The 18661-nt window shown below is 39.6% G+C and overlaps 1 protein-coding gene across 1 annotated transcript in view; it reads left to right on the top strand.

Moving 5' to 3' along the window:
- The window catches only part of LOC139714581 (C-Jun-amino-terminal kinase-interacting protein 4-like), a gene marked incomplete at its 5' end in the record, with an annotated part of 45344 nt that extends 27045 nt beyond the window's left edge, over window positions 1-18299 (top strand). The window contains 10 exons of the mRNA XM_071626272.1: window positions 2166-2372; window positions 5282-5486; window positions 6524-6604; window positions 7359-7426; window positions 8628-8776; window positions 10287-10458; window positions 11249-11362; window positions 12616-12801; window positions 15664-15804; window positions 17203-18299. Of these exons, the coding sequence (XP_071482373.1) occupies window positions 2166-2372; window positions 5282-5486; window positions 6524-6604; window positions 7359-7426; window positions 8628-8776; window positions 10287-10458; window positions 11249-11362; window positions 12616-12801; window positions 15664-15804; window positions 17203-17327 (1448 nt within the window). The remainder of the gene's footprint in view (window positions 1-2165; window positions 2373-5281; window positions 5487-6523; window positions 6605-7358; window positions 7427-8627; window positions 8777-10286; window positions 10459-11248; window positions 11363-12615; window positions 12802-15663; window positions 15805-17202) is intronic.
- Between the last annotated feature and the right edge of the window lie 362 nt (window positions 18300-18661).

Below are 18661 nucleotides of genomic sequence, written 5' to 3'. Positions count from 1 at the left end.
TTTCCTAGTCTATAGCTGGGGTCTTGTCACAAATGTTTGCTTGTTAACTGCTGACTTTTTCTAACATTTAGTTACGTTTCTTTCATTTATTTATGTTTTTTCCCTTGCATGAAATTCACGATCGGCATGCATTGCTTACGCGACTGCTGCACGCAAACACCTAGAATCTAAAGCAGTCTCAATCCCATCCTGCGCGCCCGGCGCCTCAGCCCGCTCGCCCATCAAGCCATCGCCAGCAAGGGGCAAGTAACCGAGCGCTGGAACTGCATCTGTGTGCAATGCATATCTTGGCTAAGAATATGCGAGGAAATCAGTGATTTCTGACATGTGTAGGCCTACGTGGATCTAGTTCGTCAATAGATACTAAGTGATAGTTTAATAGGCCTATACAAAAAGTAAAGAGTTTTATTCGATAGTGCAACAAGTATGACACTAAGATCTATCATCTAGATCTTCACCAGTTAGGCCTAACGTTACAGCGGGTCGTTTGTACTTAGGTTGCACTGTTAGACTACTAGGTACTAGGTCTAGAATTTCGTCATGTAGACTTGCGATCTATTCTTTACAAAGCTGATCTGCGCTGTAGACGCTTGTAGATGTAAAAAAAGAAGAAGAAGAAAAAAAAAAAGCTAGTCACCACATTCTCACAAGTTTCCATAATCCTAACACACAAGATATGAAACAATGCATACATGACCTTCACCTTCAGTCCCACTGCAGAAATCCTCTGTGTCAGATTATCCATGTCAATGATTATGTAGTATTCAGTTATCCTACGTATGATGTGCTGGATCTTCACGGTAAGCGCGTACGCAGATTTTTGTTGAGCTCAAGGTGTAGTAGATCTATCAACCTACGCAACGTATTTTGCAGTTCTGTTGCAAACATACTTCTAATTCAGCGGCCGTAGCGCTACTGCGGCGCACTAACAGACTACGCTTCCGTTGCCGTGGCAAACAATCATCATGTACATTTGTGGTTTTGTTGTTTGTTTTGCTTTATGTATTGTATTGTTTTTAAGCAGACAGTACCGGAAACCAGCCTCGTCCTGTGTTTTTTATTTTGACTAAATCAATGATAAGTCATGGTGATCAGCTGTAACTGTAATCGACTATTAAGTCCCTTCGTAAAACAGAAACTTACTGTCGATTGAAAGTTATAGCGGATTTTAAGTCTATCAAAGTTATCATTGATTTCACAATCGACGTTAACTTTATCTTGATGAGATGGGCACTGATTGTAACTTCTTATAAATTTTGTCAATCAGGAACAGTGATTGATGAGTGGCCCTTTATTTGCAGCACATCTAGTTAGTCCAGGATGTCAATCAAGGAGCAAAACAAAAAGCATATTAAAGATAAATCTTTATTTGCAATAATCCTCTGTTTGATAATACGTAAATGAAATAGCACCTAATTCTAAATGATAATGAACAGTGCTTGTACAGCACATATCAGTACCATGAAGGAAGTTTGTATATGCTTAAAATGAAAGCAAGAAAGGAATAAAGAAAATTATCAAGTATTCCTGTTCCGTCAATTAGCTTCAATAATAATGGACTCATTGAGCTCATAGATTTGCAAGGCAGACTCTACAACAAGTCTTAATGAATGTCAGCATAGTTAGCTAGTTTAGTTATTTTTGGTTGCTTAGACTATATCCAACCCCTTCTTTCATCCACTCTGAAGCAAACCAAGAGTTGTTTTTTTTTCTTTGTCTTTGACCTTTCTTCTTTTCTCAGTTGGTTAGGCACCCACTTCACTTGTTTACTAAGCGAAATTTTGCATGTGCTTGTCTGACGTAACAATTTATGGAATTCATGAATCATGTTCAACTAAAGATCAACTTGCATAGACCAGGTGACCAGAATGGTCTGTTAGTTACCACTCGGGACAGCATCCATTTCATAACTTTGCATTGCATGTATTGACACTCTCTTTCTGTTGATATTGCCAAGTACCACTTTACTGTCAGGTGGATGTGCTGCCAAGTACCAATTACAAGGATCACTTGAATAATCATTATATCACAGATGCTTATCTCAGTGAAGTTAAAAGCCAATATGCCCTGTTGGTAAATGACCTTTTTCTGCTCATGTGCTAATTGGAACCCCAAACTGGTGTATTCCTCTACCCCCTACCTCACAACCATCTCCTCGCCTGAAGGAGGTAGCACAGAGGACGGCGAGGCCACGTTCAAGGCAGAGGTGAGCGAGGCCAATGTCAGCACCAACATCGAGTCGGTGACGGACGCGGAGAAGGCCCTGGCGGATGCGGCGGCGGCCGACCCCCTCCCAGACACCGTGGGCATGGAGGGGGTCATCAAGGAAAACGTTCTCCAGAAAACAGACTCAAACGAGGGCAGCGACTCAGGTGGGGAGACACTGAGTCTCAAAAGTGCTAGAATGTATTTTTTTAAGTCTATTTCATTTCCATCAGCAACAGATTTTTTTTTTCCACAGGCATATATACTGTATTATATGATATGTGTGTGTATAAGATGGTATACAAAAGATTGAAATAAAACCAAACTAGCAAAATACATAATTCTTGTTCCCTCCACCAAGGGAGGAGGTTATGTTTTCGTTACCGTTGGTTTGTTTGTTTGTTAGTTAGTTAGTTAGTTTGTTCGTGTGCAAAATAACTCAAAAAGTAGTCAACGGATTTGGATGAAACTTGCAGGAAAGGTTTAGATTGATACAAGTAACAGATGACTACATTTTGGTAGTGATCTGAGAATTTTGGGGGAATTTATGAAGGATTTGTTAATATTTTGGCAGGTAGGGTCAATGAAGTTGGGAGTTCAGGCTGCGCGTATTTGAGGTTTGCATGCGCGCACTAAAGTGCGTGCTCTAGTTTCTGCTAGGGCGAGGCGCGCTGTGCAGCTGAGGGTTTGTGACGTAACAAAGGCTTCTATATTGGGAAATCGGGAGACTTTCAGCACACAATGCTACAAGTACGTATGGGTGGAAATCACTGATATCTCTATGGAAGAACAAGATCAGTGGTGGAAATGAGCTGCATGCTTGGCGGAGGTCTGCACTCTCAGAGTGCTTCTCTAGTTCAAAAATGTAATCATACACTGTTGTACAAGTTGATGATTGTGATGGAACTGGAGGGATCCACTAAAATGCTTGGCTTGTAAGTAATTAAACCCTCATCAGAGAATGATACAACAAACAGCAAATATCATAGGCAGATATAAAAGGAAGAGAGAAAAGAAAATTGATATCTGGAAGAATAAATGGGTAGGGGGGTATAGATGGGTAGATAGCTTTGATAGAGCTTAGATGGATAGAGGAAAGAAATAAAGCAACAGGTCGCTGAGTGAATAGGGAGAAAGGTGAGAGGTATGAATTGTGGAGGCAACAAATTGATATTTATGTAGTTAGGGAAGTAGAAAGGTATTGAAAGACAGAAAGACAGATTTATTCAAGTCTCAAAATTATGGGATTAGTAGCTTTCTACCTACAGTGACAAAGAAGGAAACATGTGTCCAGATATATGAGGATATTACTGGTTTTCCCTCTTCTACATGTTGAAAAGAAGCCAGTGAGCTCATTTACAGGCAATAAAAGCTGATGCGGCATTGTCAAATTAGGAAAGTCTTGAAATTCCAGAGGGTGGAAAGCGATGTACATTCTTTCCTTTTCACCCTCTGATTGTAAAACTACTGTTAACAATCAGGATTGCTATGCCATATCAGTGCTTTTTGATGCACTGTTAACGTGAACTTTATGAGTTGCCCCTGTGCCAGGTGCGTGAGTGGAGAGATGTGGTGCAGATGTAAAAATGCTGCAAACACCTGTCGCCATGGTTTTCTCTCTAGTGGGCATAAACACTTTTGTTGTTTTTTAAAGGTGGAATGCTGATTATGATCAAATGGTGGCATGCATGCTGGTTTGTTACTGAAGTCCTCAGGACTAACAGTTTTCTTTTGGTGGGTCAAAATTTCATCACAGCTGAACAGAAAAGGCCCCAGAAAGGGCCCCATTTCATAAAAGATGTTAGAATAGCAACTCCTGCTGGAATGGAAACTTCCAATTGCAACAGCCAATCAGGAAGCTGGATTCTTGTCGTTAATGTGACAGTGGGCATTCCAGTGAGAGTTGCTTATCAGCTTTTCATGAAATGGGGCCCAGGATTGCACCTGTGTTTCCACATGTTGACTGGTATTCACCAAATGTTTATTGCTGGATATTAGTCATGATGGTGAAAAAAGTGATTATAACTGTAAACAGGGATGTGTTACAGAGATGGAGTGGCAACTCTTCATAATTCATGCAAACACATGTTTGGGTTCAAGGCATTACAATGGGATGTCTAGCATTCCACTACACTTTGATGTCATGCTCGGCACCGCTCTTGTTGCAAGACGAAGTTCATAGACGAAGAACGCATTTCACCTTTCGTTGAATTACAAGCTTTATTTCACCGTAAAATTTCAAATAAAATACTTGAATTGATTTAGAATAGTTTAGGAGAGAATACCATGTCATAAACATGTATTTCTAGTTTTTTCGTAATGCGCAAATCGAAATGAAATGAAAATTAGGCCCTCTTAAAAACCTAATATTTTGCTATAATGCGCACATTTGCGCATGTTAGTTTTCTATCTTTTAATCTGGGATATTTTGATCTTTCAAATAAAGTACTCCAGCATGCTTTTAAACTATTTGCTGTTAAAATTGTTAGTTTTACACTGCATTTTGATTCGCTGCTCCAATTCAAGGTACACAAATTCATTGTTGCCATCACATTGAAAGAGAGAGCGAATTGCAGTAGGGGCAAGTATTTCTTGATGTGAGAGCGCTAGTCCCGATTATTGATGCTCTCTGTTGTCAAAGCACATGGGTAACAACTTCTCGGCGGTGCCGCGCATGACTTCAAAGGAGAGCAGTAGTTGTCTCTCCTTCTCTAACACCTCCCTGCTGTAAACCAAGTTCTCTGTGTGGTAAAGGGCTTGTTGAAGTTATTCCATATTCTTTCCCTTTCTTTGTCTGTCCCTTTTTCTTTCTATTCTTTGTACTGTATATCTTCTTCTCTATTATATATTGCTTTATTTCTTCTTGTATTTTTTTATTCTTTTTCATGTTTGTGTTACCTTCCATCATTATGGAATCCTTTTTTCCCCTCTTTTGCATCACCTCTAATGGCCACCTCCTATGTCTTTTATGATGAAACATATTTTTTTTTTTTGCACTGTACCAATGTAACATCCATCAAACATCAACCCCCTCCCCCTCCCCCACCATCTCCCCTCCCCATGACTTATCAAACAGAGGGCTCCCCCACAGATCCCCTGGGCGCCACCACGGAACCCATCCCCACCGAGACCATCGTGGCCAGCCAGCGGCGCGGGACGTCTAGCGACCTGCTGAAGGACGGCCTGTCGGACGCGCCGCCGGTCAGCGACGCCATGCACGAGGTGGCAGAGAAGATGACCAGCGTCAAGCCCACCATGTGGCTGGGGGCTCAGAATGGAAAGTAAGCTGGAGTAAATGACCTTCTTCATGTTTTGTTTGTGTGTATTAATGATGTACACATTGCCAGCAAAGAGGAAAGTCTTTGTTCCTAGTTTCTAGGCTATTCACAACATTTTAAGCTTGTTAATGTTACATTAGTGAGACTTTCATCAACTTTGAAATAATCACTCTGATATCATAGTGAATGAATGGATACTAGTTTGATGCACATAGCAACAAACTGACAAACCTGACCATCTTGTTCAGCAATAATCGTCTTGTAATAGGCACTTGTCTCACCAAATGTTCCTAAACACAATGACATCTCAAGTGAGTCTTCTTTGAGTCTGTCTTTTTTGTTTTCAAACACCATGAAGTGTTAAGCTCTTGTAAGGAGAAACTGCAGAATAGTCCATCCTCACAAAAAAAAACCAAGAGAAACTAGAAAAGCACTCGGAGAACACATACAGTGTGCCAAGTAGCTAATTTCCATTCATACACGTATGCTGAAAATTACCCAAACTCCAAAATTAGTGATATTTAAAAGCAAGAAGCCTTGTGTTTACTTCATCAGCTTCCTGCTGGGCATGGTGCCTGAAGCAGAGGGCATGCTTTAGTGCACATATGCAAACCTTAAATATGCTCATCTTTAACTCCCAAGTTTATTGTCCTTTTTTGCCAAATGGTACAAAATCCTTCAAAAATTCATAAAAATTCCCGTATCACCACCAAGATTTAATGATCCGTTCCTTGTGTCATTATGAACTTTTCCTGCAAGTTTCCTCCAAATCTGTTCACAACTTTAGAATTATTTTGCACACAGACAAACCAACAAATGGCGGCAAAAACATAACTTTGGTGGAGGATTAATATTGTAAGATATACTCCAATGGACTAATGTAGGTAGTTTCAGACACTTTCAAACCACTTTGCTGATGATTAATTACTACTGTATGAAAACAGATTTGTGAATTGAAAGTAGTTCCCTGAGCTTGACCATTGTCGAAACTGCCATGACTCTATTCTTTACGGTTCATATCTCCTTTCATCTCACCCAAGTCTCTACGTCCACTCAGCCGTGTCCCAGTGGAGGAGGTGTCTTCACGCCATCAAACTAAAGGACGCCATCTTTGCCATTGTGTAAGTGTCAAGATCCTGTCCTCGCAGGGGACTTTTATCCATTCCAATTTTCAATGACTGTCCTGGAGGAGACAAAACTTTCAAAGATTTCTTTTCACTTTTCTGCTTCTATTCACATCAACTAATTTTCAGTGACACAACATTTGTGCCTGGGACAATTGCTTTGTTGTTATTTTCTCCGAGGACATAGGGTTGGGGTTAGGGTTGTAATAGGGTTTTAGGTTTAGTTTGATGTGACGATTAGGGTTAGGGTTGTGTTTATAGTTTGAATTTATGTTTGGCTTAGCATGCAGATATTTCATGGGAACAATTGTCACAGGAGCAAATGTCATGGAACCTAATTTTCAGGGTGGACTTCCCCTTTTTAAGATTACATCTTATTTCATGTTGTAAAGCCTGCCAACCCATCGCCTCTGTCACGTGGCACTTGTTCATTGATTCAATATTAGAAGCATCCAGTTCATGAAAGCAGTGCATTAACATGAAAAACTGTGCTGTGATATTACTGAACAATACTGGTTATGTGGAAAGTGTGTTTGCTAGCATCCATTTTCGATTGGAGAGAAAAAGAAATGTCAGATTCATCTTTTTAGATTCATCTTTTATTGGTCTGTGATGGGACATAGAAATTTTGTTTCCATTGACATTTGTATAATAATCCTGTCCAATGTCTCCTACATTCAAGACGAGATTGATACTTGTTTCGTGCAAATGATAAGATTTGATTTGTTTCTACTTCTCTTCACCCCGGCAGACACATCAAGGGCCGTGTGCTAGCAGCCCTGGCTGATGGCACAGTCGCAGTCTTCCACCGATCTGCTGGTGAGTGCGTGTGTACATACTGCTGTGTGAACCTCTTGGTAGCTTATTTTTACCTCCGCCAAGGGAGGAGTATATGTTTTCGTTAGCGTTGGTTTGTTAGTTTGTTTGTTTGTTGGTTTGTCCACGTGCAAAATAACTCAAAAAGTACTTAACGGATTTGGATGAAACTTACAGGAAAGGTTGAAAATGAGACAAGTAACAAACGATGACATTTTGGTGGTGATCCGAGAATTTTTTGGGAATTTATGGAGGATTTTTTATATTTTGGCAGGTAGGGTCAATGAACGTGGGAGTTCAGGCTGCGCATATTTGAGGTTTGCATGCGCGCTCTAAAGTGCGTGCTCTAGTTTCTGCCAGGGTGAGGCACGCCGCGCAGCTGGAAGTTTATGACGTAACAAAACGTTTCTATATTGGGAAATCGGGCGACTTTCAGCATACAATGCTATAAGTACGTATGGGTGCAAATCACTGATCTCTATGGAAAAACAAGATAAGTGGTGGAAATGAGCTGCATGCTTGGCGGAGGTCTGCGCTCTCGAGTGCTTTTCTAGTTCTTTACTGGTATTTGTTCACAAGTTTTTGCCAGGACATGGGTAAGGAATCTTTCTATCTCCCTCTCTTATCTGCCTTTTCTGTGTACTGTAAGCTCTTATATATGTATATAGTACAGTTTTGACCATGTTGGGGAAATAATCAAAAAAGTATACGGAAGCATCATATACCCATGCATAGCAGGATCACTATCTGTCCTGGAATGAGTAGGGTGCTAAGCAGCCTAGTCTCAATGACACATCGGCAAATATGTCAGTTGCCTGAACATAGGCAGGAAAAGCTGTCATGTGGGGAGAATAGAAAACTGGCAAGTCTTTGGATCAAATCAATTTTAGAGACATCACTTTATAGTTAAGTGCTTCTCAACTTTATTTTCTAACCTGAAACCTACTTTGGCTCCTGCAGTTTTTTTGAGGCTGAGTTAGATCTAATACGAAGACCACGTTGCGGCTCTCCAGTTGAGAAGCACTGACTTAGGCAGACTTGATTCCTGTAGAAACAATTTCTGTAACTCTCTTGTCGCACTGCTATTGCTGATTACAAAGTATAGCAAGTGTTGATATTCAGAATGCTGTCACATCATGTATTACATTCGGTCATTGTCTGAGATTCAAACAAGTATCTGTCGGTCTTTGTCACTCCATTGAAGATGGCCAGTGGGACATGAACAACTACCATGTACTGGACCTGGGCCGACCACAGAACTCAATCCGCTGCATGGTGGTGGTCCTGGACCGGGTCTGGTGCGGACTCAGGAATAAGATCCACGTCATCCACCCACAGACCCTCAAAGTAGAGGTCAGTTCCTCCTGTGACAAGATTATAGCCAAGTTGTGAAAGTCTAAGATAAAATCTCTTGATAAAGCAAACATGGAAATGAGAAGTAGTTTCCTCATCTAAAAAATATTGACATCTGCTGGCTTGACAGTTTTGTTTTGTTTGTTTTTTTACTATGTTTTGTTTTAGCTCCCCACCCCCTCAAAAAACAAAACAAAACAAAACAAAAGAAAATTTCTGATCTGCCCAGGGAATGATCTCATTTTTTTTTTTCTGTAGGACTTAAAGGGTGTGTACAGTTCTGGTCGAGATGAGGATTTAGCTTTTAACGTTTTGCGAGATATTCAGATATATCTGATATAGATATATCTAAGGGATATCAAAAGTTTATTCGATGAAAATCGTTTTGAAATGGCTGAGATATCCAAAAACAAGGTGAAACAAAGAGATCCTAATAAAGTTGTGGCATGTCGCCTTTTATTATTAGCACTTTTTGGATATCAGCCATTTGAAAACCAATTTTCATCAAATAAATGTTGAATCCTTCTTAAAATTACATGCTCTTTCATATTTCATAAGAGCTTTTTATTATCTCACTTAGGAATGTTCAAAACATGAATCCCTACTTCAACCAGTACTGTACAGCCCCTTTAAGCCAGAGAGAAGACAGGACAATTAATTCATAGAATACATTTTCATAGCAAGTTCTTGTCATCTCTCTTCAGTGGTTTGAACCCTGGCAGACAAAATAAAGTTGATTGTTTGCTGTGATCCCAACAATTAGTGGGCGAATTGGTTCCATGACATTTGCTCCTGGGACAATTGCTCCCATGATACATGTGCACACTAAGCCAAGCATAAATTCTACCCACAAACATTACCCTAATCCTAATCCTAATCCTCACATAAAACTAAACCAAAAACCCAAACGCAACCCTAACCCTAACTCTAAGTCCCTGGGGAAAATAAGACTGGAGCAATTATCACAGGAGGAAATGTTGTGTCTTTGTGTGAATTATCCCATTGTGCAAGCCGGTATTTCTGTTGTCCTACTATCCCCTCACCCCCAGATCTCATTATCTTGATTTAAGAAAGATCCCTGTTGGATTTGATTAATACTTGGCCCAGATATGCTACATGAAGTGTGTATGTGTTGATTATATTTTGGGTAAAGTTTCTTAAGGTAAAAGGTCAAAAGGTCACTGAACTTGAGCACACAACAAAAATGTCTTCTTCCCACAGCTTCAAGTAGAAAAAACCAAGTGAAATAGACATGTGGTAGGAAGTACAGAAATTAATGAGGAAATACTTTTGCACACCTATGGGTCAAAGGTCAATTCCCAAGATGAAAGGTCATGATCAATGAACTTTATTTAGATGTACTCAATAGTGGCCATGCTTTTGGCTGAATAAAGAGAAGGAATAAAATGGTGGAGATATCCCTGTCAACTCTGCACAGCCGTCAAATTGCTGAGGTTTTATTCAAATCTCTTGATTTGATCATGTGGATCTTGTTTTCTTTGGCGGCCAGAAATCCTTTGATGCCCACCCACGCAAGGAGAGTCAAGTGCGCCTGCTGGCCTGGCAAGGTGACGGGGTCTGGGTGTCCATCCGACTGGACAGCACCCTGCGCCTCTACCACGCACACACACACCAGCACCTACAGGACGTCGACATTGAGCCATACGTCAGCAAGATGCTGGGTGAGTCTAAACAGCGCCCTCTGGTGGCAGAGAAACAAAACTGGGGGTTGCTCGTGAAGGATTTTATGTTCCCAGTCAAACATAGAATGCAGATTCACTATTGAGTCTTTTACTTTACAGCTGTAATATTCAGGAACTGTACAAGCCATGGCGACAGAAATGCCTAAGTGTTCATTTAGAATTACTGAAGTGGAAGGATTTCTTTATGTTATCACATGAGGATAATTATCTCAATTTTGTGTTAAGAGCAGTGACAAATAGGGAATCTGAAACTATGCTGGTATTTCATTTCATATTCAAGAAGGGATATCTTTGTCAAGCCAGGGTTCCCAGCCCATCGGGGAAATCAGGGAAAATTATTTTACTTTTTGCCAATCAGGGAAAAGTCAGGGAATTTTGATTGGCCCGAAAATTGAAAGTAGTCAGTCAGACTCTGTTATATTTTGTTGCAACAACATCCATTGGATGACTGGGAATGGAAATGAGTTGAAATAATTATCATGGAGTTTTGAGACTTCATCAGGGAAAAATCAAAGAATTTTTGTTTTCTTGAAATGCTGGGAAGCCTGCAAGCATAACAAAACACAATTGTATAAAATGTGTTATTTCTATTAACATTATCAAGTCAGTAGTAATCTTCATGTTATCAGTGTTGTCAGGACTATCAATGTCTGTCTAGCAACCCTTACAGAGTTTCGAAGTGGCGATGTTGAAATATTCACAAAATGATTCATTAACTAGAACTTACGATGTGAGATTGTCTGTATTATGTCGCTGCCAACCTACCCAGGGACCGGGAAGCTGGGATTCTCCTTCGTCCGCATCACGTCAGTCATGATGGCATGCAACAGGTTGTGGGTCGGAACGGGAAACGGTGTCATCATTTCAATACCGCTCACAGAGAGTAAGTACATAGGGGCTGGGGGGGGGGGGGAATGGATCACTGTAGAACTCCAAAACTTCCTGGATTTCGGGAGTTACAGTGTGGCTCCAATCCATATCCAGCTTATACGGAATAAAGTCTGATATCTTTTTTTTCTTTATCCTCTTTCGAGGGACTTCATTTCATTTCATATATTTAAAATTTCACAAACATGCAGAGAGAAACATATAGAAACATAATGAATAGATGTATAAACAGTTATTTGCAAACATATCAACACATGATTTTGACTCCTTTCTTAATGGAAGTATACTTGAAGTATTTCCTGTATACATGAAAAAAAAGATTATTCATGAGTGTGACATCACCTATTTATATCACCTCAACATATTAATCTCAGCCTGCACAGTTAATCAAACTTCATTTTTTAGATTCAACTCTTGTTCTAATTCATAGTTGTTGTTGTTTTGTGAAATCAAGTAACTTTTTTTTAAACCAAAAATTTCAGATTCGTAAAAGTCAGAATAATAGAGTGATTGAAGTTTCTGGAAATGGGACATTTGACAACAAGGTTATTGGAGCTTATAAGTTTGAAGTGTTTTCACAAATGAATGATATTACTCTTGTTTGTAATACTGACATTATTGATTGACAATATTACTATCATCCCTCCAATACAAACACAAAAAAACCCAAGCAAACAAACATACAGTTGTGATTATTATTCTGATTGTAGTGATGCAATCAAGATGATTTAATGCAAAGGATGCTAGAGTTCTCTTTGATTTCATGTCAAGAAAGGGCAAATTCCTTGAAAGATTTGTGTACAAGAGATCAGGAGGCATGTGTGGTGATGTGATCATCAGCTTACTGCAAACCAGAAATATTCACAGCATAAAATTTTCACAAATTGAAGCCGAGTGCCATTTTCGGGCATGCAAATATTTGGGAATTGCCACTGGCATTCAATTCATATAGTGTAAACAAGAACTTTCATGTGCATTTTAATTTTGCAAATCTGTGCTCTTGCAAAATTTGCATAATTCAATGAAAGCGAACATTTTTGGATTTACAGTATCCAATTTTGACGCGCATGCCCCAGAATGTTGCATCCTCGCTGAAATGCTGTCTAAGGACGTGAGGTAATGCACCCTGTACAAATGTGTATGTAGATTTGATTCCATTTGATGTTACAATAAGTTTTAAACTACTAAGAGGACAATGGTGTGATGAAGATGTGTAATGCAAAAACAACTGTCGTAAATTATTTTCAGGCAAGAAACCGACCTCCACAGGGGGCACTCGACCGGGAGGGGTGATCCGTGTCTACACCGACAACAAAACGGACAGTGTGAGGGCGGGCAGCATTATTCCCTACTGCAGCATCACCCAGGCCCAGCTCTCGTTCCATGGCCACCGCGACGCCGTCAAATTCTTTGTGTCTGTCCCAGGTAATCCCAGTAAGTTGGTTTGCGTGGACGGTGAGAATTAACCACACCCTTTCCTACACTTTTTACGTTTGCACCTCAGTTTATCGTTACATTGCTCTCCTTGTTTTGATTTTTCTTTATATTCTTTTTTCGGTGCTCTTGGTTCCTCTGTGCTTCCAATTCTGTTCCTGTTTCTGTTGCTGTATTTTTTTTTTAGTTGAAGACTTCTGTCCCTGCTGTATAATTTTGTGCATTTTATTTGCTCTCTGCGCAGCAATTGTTAACTTCCTGCCAAATGTCCTACATATTTAATGTCCACTGACCACAGTTATACACCCCTCTATGTTTTTTTCCCCCTGCCTAAGGTTGAGGTGGGCATCTTTTATATATACCTCTGGGAATATCTTATCTTTTGCTTATCACATGACCCATGCTGTATTCTCCCTTACAGCCACCCTTAGGCTTGAACATAGAAAAGACAGAAGATAAGAGACAAATGAAAATAACCCCAAACTAAAAAATGACTGCGTGCAAGATTAGCATGCCACCTATTACAAGAATGGCTTTTTTTCTGTACAGATTTGATTTTATATTCCATAGAACACACATATCATCACAGGAAATACTGATTTCAATAAAATTGATATGTGTTTTAAAATGTAAAAAAAAAAATACAAAAACACACACACACATTGCTAAGTGAGCCACCATACCTCCAGTAAAACAGCTCTTTGGTTTTGGACCTGTACCACATCATTGTGCTTTGTTTGCTTTTGTTTGCTTTTTATATGCAGATTTGCATGCTTGCCAACTGAATTTTGCTCCCAAACCCCCAACCCTACCCCCACCCCATATCTGTTCTGCACACTCACCAGAACACGCAAACGAACTTGAAATCTGACTTCAGTAACAGTTAATATCATTATGTCCACATGGAGTTGGTTTAAAAATGTTTTGGCTATTAATATGATGTCAAATTGGTTGGATGTGATCGCAGTTGAAATCTGTGAGTTTCATTGCATAGAACAGGTATTAATATCAATAATTTTTTTTTTTGAGGGGGGCGGGCTTTTCAAGAAGTGTATTGTAAAGTTAACAAAACTTCACAATTTCATAACTTTCTCAATTTTTTTATTATTTTCTCTGTTGTGCTTGTAGCATTCTACTCTTTGTTATGAGACTAACTTTTAACTGGCCCAGAATTTCCCTGTAAGAGTTTAATGAAACAAAAACAAACAAAAGAGGGTCCCACACTTTGGAGACGTAGGCCATTTTTACAGTGAATTTGATTAGGGCTCCAAGCACAAACATTTCTCTCTGTCTTGTGTGTTCATCATCGTCGTCTTTTATTTTGGGCAATTCAGCTTCATGTTCAATTTGACTACAAATGGGTACAGTTAAACTCAAACATACGGAATGGTAGAAGTCTGATTAAATTTGGACAGAAAATTAGGATTCGTGGTTTCACATGTTTTCATTACAAGTGTCATGTTGAAAGCGAGAGATTATAAAGCAGAGGGGTGAAGATGTGAGATTTTCACTATTAAAATGTCCAAGTTTGAAATGAAACCCGTTATCTATAAGGATATCCAGTATCCTTCACATCAAATTATCGCAGTGTTGCCAGAATCTAGCAACAATGATTTTTTTCAGGTGGTTTGGTTGGACGTGCTAATATATCAACCAAGAACCATGCTTTTCGTACTTTTTTTTTTGGGGGGGGGGGGGCATAAACCTGTGGTAGTGTTGTGAGGTTTTGACAGCATTGACTTGTGTGATATGCGCATAATGCAGCCAACATCATAATTTTGTGAGAAATTGTGAAATTATAAAATGTTGCCTTTTTAGGTGCAGTTTTGAGGAAACTTCCACCATTTAATTTGTTTGGATTGTTTATCACATTCCAATAAGAACATGATATGGAATGACACTTGTAGTTTTCCATGATGTTCTTAAGTATAGCCAGCTCTCAGCTAGTAGATATTGTTCTCATCATCAGTAGCCTATGCCCTCATAGTAGATGGCACTGTCATAAAAGAATTAGAGATTATTAGGCAATGGTTTCGATGGAAACTGTCTGAGCTATTGATCAGCCGTCAACCAGACTTCATGAAGAGACTTGTGGTTGAAATTATGTCTTACTATCGGTGACAATGCCATCGTTGAGATTTAGACAATATTTTAGAAAAATGTGCCAAAGGTCAAAATAGAGGCTGCCTATTTATTGAAGAGCTTTGTAGAAAATGCCTAGAAATTCACACAGAGATAAAGAAAGAATCTCTCAAATTTATTATATATATGATTATCCTTAATTCATCACTGATTAGTGATGATATAACTAGCATTGACCTCTTGAATAACCAAGGTGCTATAAACTATGCAGCAGTTTGATTGTATGTATCATGTATAAGCAAATATTTCACGTAGTACTTCTCAAAAACAAAATCAGTGGTAACGAATTGTCTCTCATAGAATGAATAAAAAGATACTGATAGTTTCCTGTGAGGATTTAAAGCTTGCTCTATTGCTTATAATAGGTTGAATTGCTCTCAGAACTTCCTATTCAATCTTCATGTAGAGCTATCCATGCATTTGATAGTGAAGTCCATCTGAATTGAGGAGTAGTATTGTAAAACCAGAAACATTTGTGGCACGAAAGTGTCACATATCAGAACTGGCATTCAATGCATTGTGTAGACAAACGCTTTCACATGCATTTTACTTTTGCGAATCTTGGCTCCTCATGAAATTTGCGAAAGATTCAAGCAACAAAAATTTATGGTTTTACAGTACTCTAACTCATGCAAGGTTCACATAAATTTAATTCTCTTTTGTCTGTTATGAAATGACATTGAGTCCACAAACGTGGTTTGCTTGCTGCCTGATTGATAGGTTCTCCGAGTGGGGTAGCAACTGGCAGCGTTGGGTCTGCCCCGCCCCCACCCAACAACGAGCAGCCACCCCCGGACAACCTGGCAACCAAGAACATGCTGGTGCTGAGTGGTGGGGAGGGGTACATCGATTTCAGACTTGGTGAGTGTCTTAACCCTAAAAGGGTTCGCTAAAAAGAATCCACCCCCCCCCCCCCTCAACGTTTTGCGCTATAATTCTGTAACGCCAGAAGGTCTCATCACAAGGCTTTAGACATTCTTTGTTCAAGTCTCGCACAACTTTTTAGACCAAATTTGCAACATCCGTGCATACTTTTGTAAAGCCAAGCCCATTTTTGTAACCCCAAAATGGGCACAATTTTGTGATTTTGTGTACATTTCCTGTGGTAAACAGTGCTCTGTCATGAAAGTCATAAAAGCCTGATTACTTTTTACTATTACTTTTTACTATTGATCACTTTGATGCTAATTATGGTAGAAAAGTGTGTCATGAATCCTGTCACAGGAAGCAATATTCAATACCACTTTAGGTTGGTCCATGAGGGGTTTGAGCATGTTGCTGCAACATGCTCAAATTCTTGTGCAACATCCCAGAAAGGTTGAGTCATGAAATGCAACATCCTCGAAAATTGACGACATGTTCAAAATAAAATGTGTTCAAACATGTTTTAAAAAGTATGCAAAACTTGAGAAACATCAAACTACTTAGCAAATTTGTGCACAAAACATGAGACAGAACATCAAACATACATATAAAGAGCACGACAAGAAATAAGTCGCGCAATAATGCGCGCGATGCAGGCTTGACGGAGCCCACAATTTCCGCAATATTCTCACATTCAGACCTTGCAACATGTTCAAATTTCAAGTTGTGGACCACCGTGCTACTTGTCAAAAAAAGCAATGAAGAAAACATAATGGTCACAAGTGCGACGGTACAAGATTTCACACAGAGATGAAAGATAGAGGCACTCTATTTAACAAGGTGAAGCCAAGTTGAATGGTGCCTCTCATCTTTCACTGAGTGCAAAATCTTGTTCCATTGCACGAGTACAGACCATGACACTGTTTGTTTTATACAACACCTCGAACATCAACAGATGTGGTCCATACAGATTCTTGAATTTAGCACAAAAATGGCAACCATTTTCCATGAAAGACCGTGTACGTACATACGCAAAACCGAACGGTTGAAGTTGTTTAGAAAATGAGTGACATAAGTATGCACTTGTAAGCGCACTTGTAATTGTTGAGTGCATGCGGCAAATGTTTCTTTATTGTGACATCAGAGCCGTGCAATGGAACAAAAACTTTGAGTCAGTTGTGAGTTTAACACGAGAGTCAGTGAAAATTGGTGATGTCAGCCATGCGCTATCCATTTTTGCGCAAACAAAGTTGCACAGCTGACAGCCACAGCATGCGATTTTACTATTAACTAAATGTCACGTGATTGGCAATCGACCAGTTTGATAGCTACATTCTTTTTAGGTGTTGAATGATATTTCATTTTTATCTCTGCTTCTTTTTAATCTGTGTACAGGAGATGGAGAGGATGAGGAGGAGGGATCCGGTAGCTATGGCGACGTCCTGACCAATTCCTCCAGGGCGGCGCGCAGCGAGCGCAGTCACCTCATCGTCTGGCAGATTGCTGGCCAGGTGGACTAACGTTCCCCCTTGCTTCACGCCGCCAACAGATTCCGTAGCCTGGTAGATCCTCTGGACGTTGCTTCCTGCGCTGTCTTGGGGTCTTGTTCTTGAAGCGGGAGGAAACGAGTCGGCATGGTGCTTCTCTGTATCACCATCTTTTTTTCCCCCCTGGAGATGGCCGTGAACTGACACAAACATAAAAAGTTGATGGCAGAACTTGCTTGCTTGTCAGTGTATGTACGATTTTCTGTAATATACAAAACGCAAAAGAATTAAAAAAAAAAAACGGGGAACACTATTTACATCCATCTGAGACGGAGCCATTTGAGTACCTGTGTGTGACAGACAGACAAACGTGTCAATGTACAAACCCCATAGCTTCTTGTGTGTTTTGTGATGTATGGTGTCTGTAAAAATAAAAGAGATGCTAAAAAAAAAAAAAATTGCACGATGGTGAAGTGAAACTATGATGAAATTCAGTAATATGCAGATCATTCCGTTCCAGTGTAAATAATCTGGTGTGTACGTGCAAAACACACTGAATGGGAGGCGTAGCGGTTGCGTGGATGATGTTTTTGCTGATGAATCCTGCCAGGTAGGCGGGGGGCACTCACCGTGTCATCATTTTAAGATCACTTAGCAACCAGAGCTAGCTTTCTAGTCTCGTGTCTGCCAGCAAAAATATTTGCTAGTTGTATCAGAGTTTTGGATAAGCACAGGTTGTCATTGTCTCCTACGCGACATTTGATGAAAGAAATTTACTTTTCAAAAAAACAACAAATAAATATTTGTGTCCGGCATGATTTCAATAACATAGTCTGCTGATGCAAGCTTTGACATTTGTGCATGTAATCGAATAATGATAATAATAATAATAAAAAACTTCACAGGAGTGCATGGTATCTACATGTAGTTCTGTAAAAACAAGGAGCTAGGTAAAAAAAAGGGAAAATGACAGTTAGGACTAAATGGTTTTGTTGTGTCGACACTCCAACGTTATGTCGACTAAAATGCTCCGTGTACATCCTGTAGCAAACAACATTCACCCTTCAAAGCAAAGAAACTTTACATGTCTGTGATATCGATGTGTCGGGTATAGGAATTCGTCCCAGGAATGTCAGCATTGGGGAGGGGGAAGAAAAAAAAAATCATAAATTTCTCGGTGTATGTGCAAGTTTGCTGCTACTAACTGAAATGCGTCTAGCGTCCTGTTCTTTTGTGTGTAAGCAAGAGTACATTTAAGCAGTGAGTAATTCAAAGTTTTTATGTAATTTAAGGTGAATCACATGTCCATCTTGTTCCATCTCTCTCTCTTTCTCTCTCTCTGTTTTTCATGCCTAGTTTTCATATCA

This window comes from Diadema antillarum, unplaced genomic scaffold, assembly GCF_040938485.1.
Source record: "Diadema antillarum isolate AM-2024a unplaced genomic scaffold, OU_Dant_1.0 seq00002328_RagTag, whole genome shotgun sequence".
NCBI classification, from domain to species: domain Eukaryota; kingdom Metazoa; phylum Echinodermata; class Echinoidea; order Diadematoida; family Diadematidae; genus Diadema; species Diadema antillarum.
The sequence above is the reverse complement of the archived record's forward strand: the minus strand, read 5'-3'. Positions and strand labels throughout refer to the sequence as shown.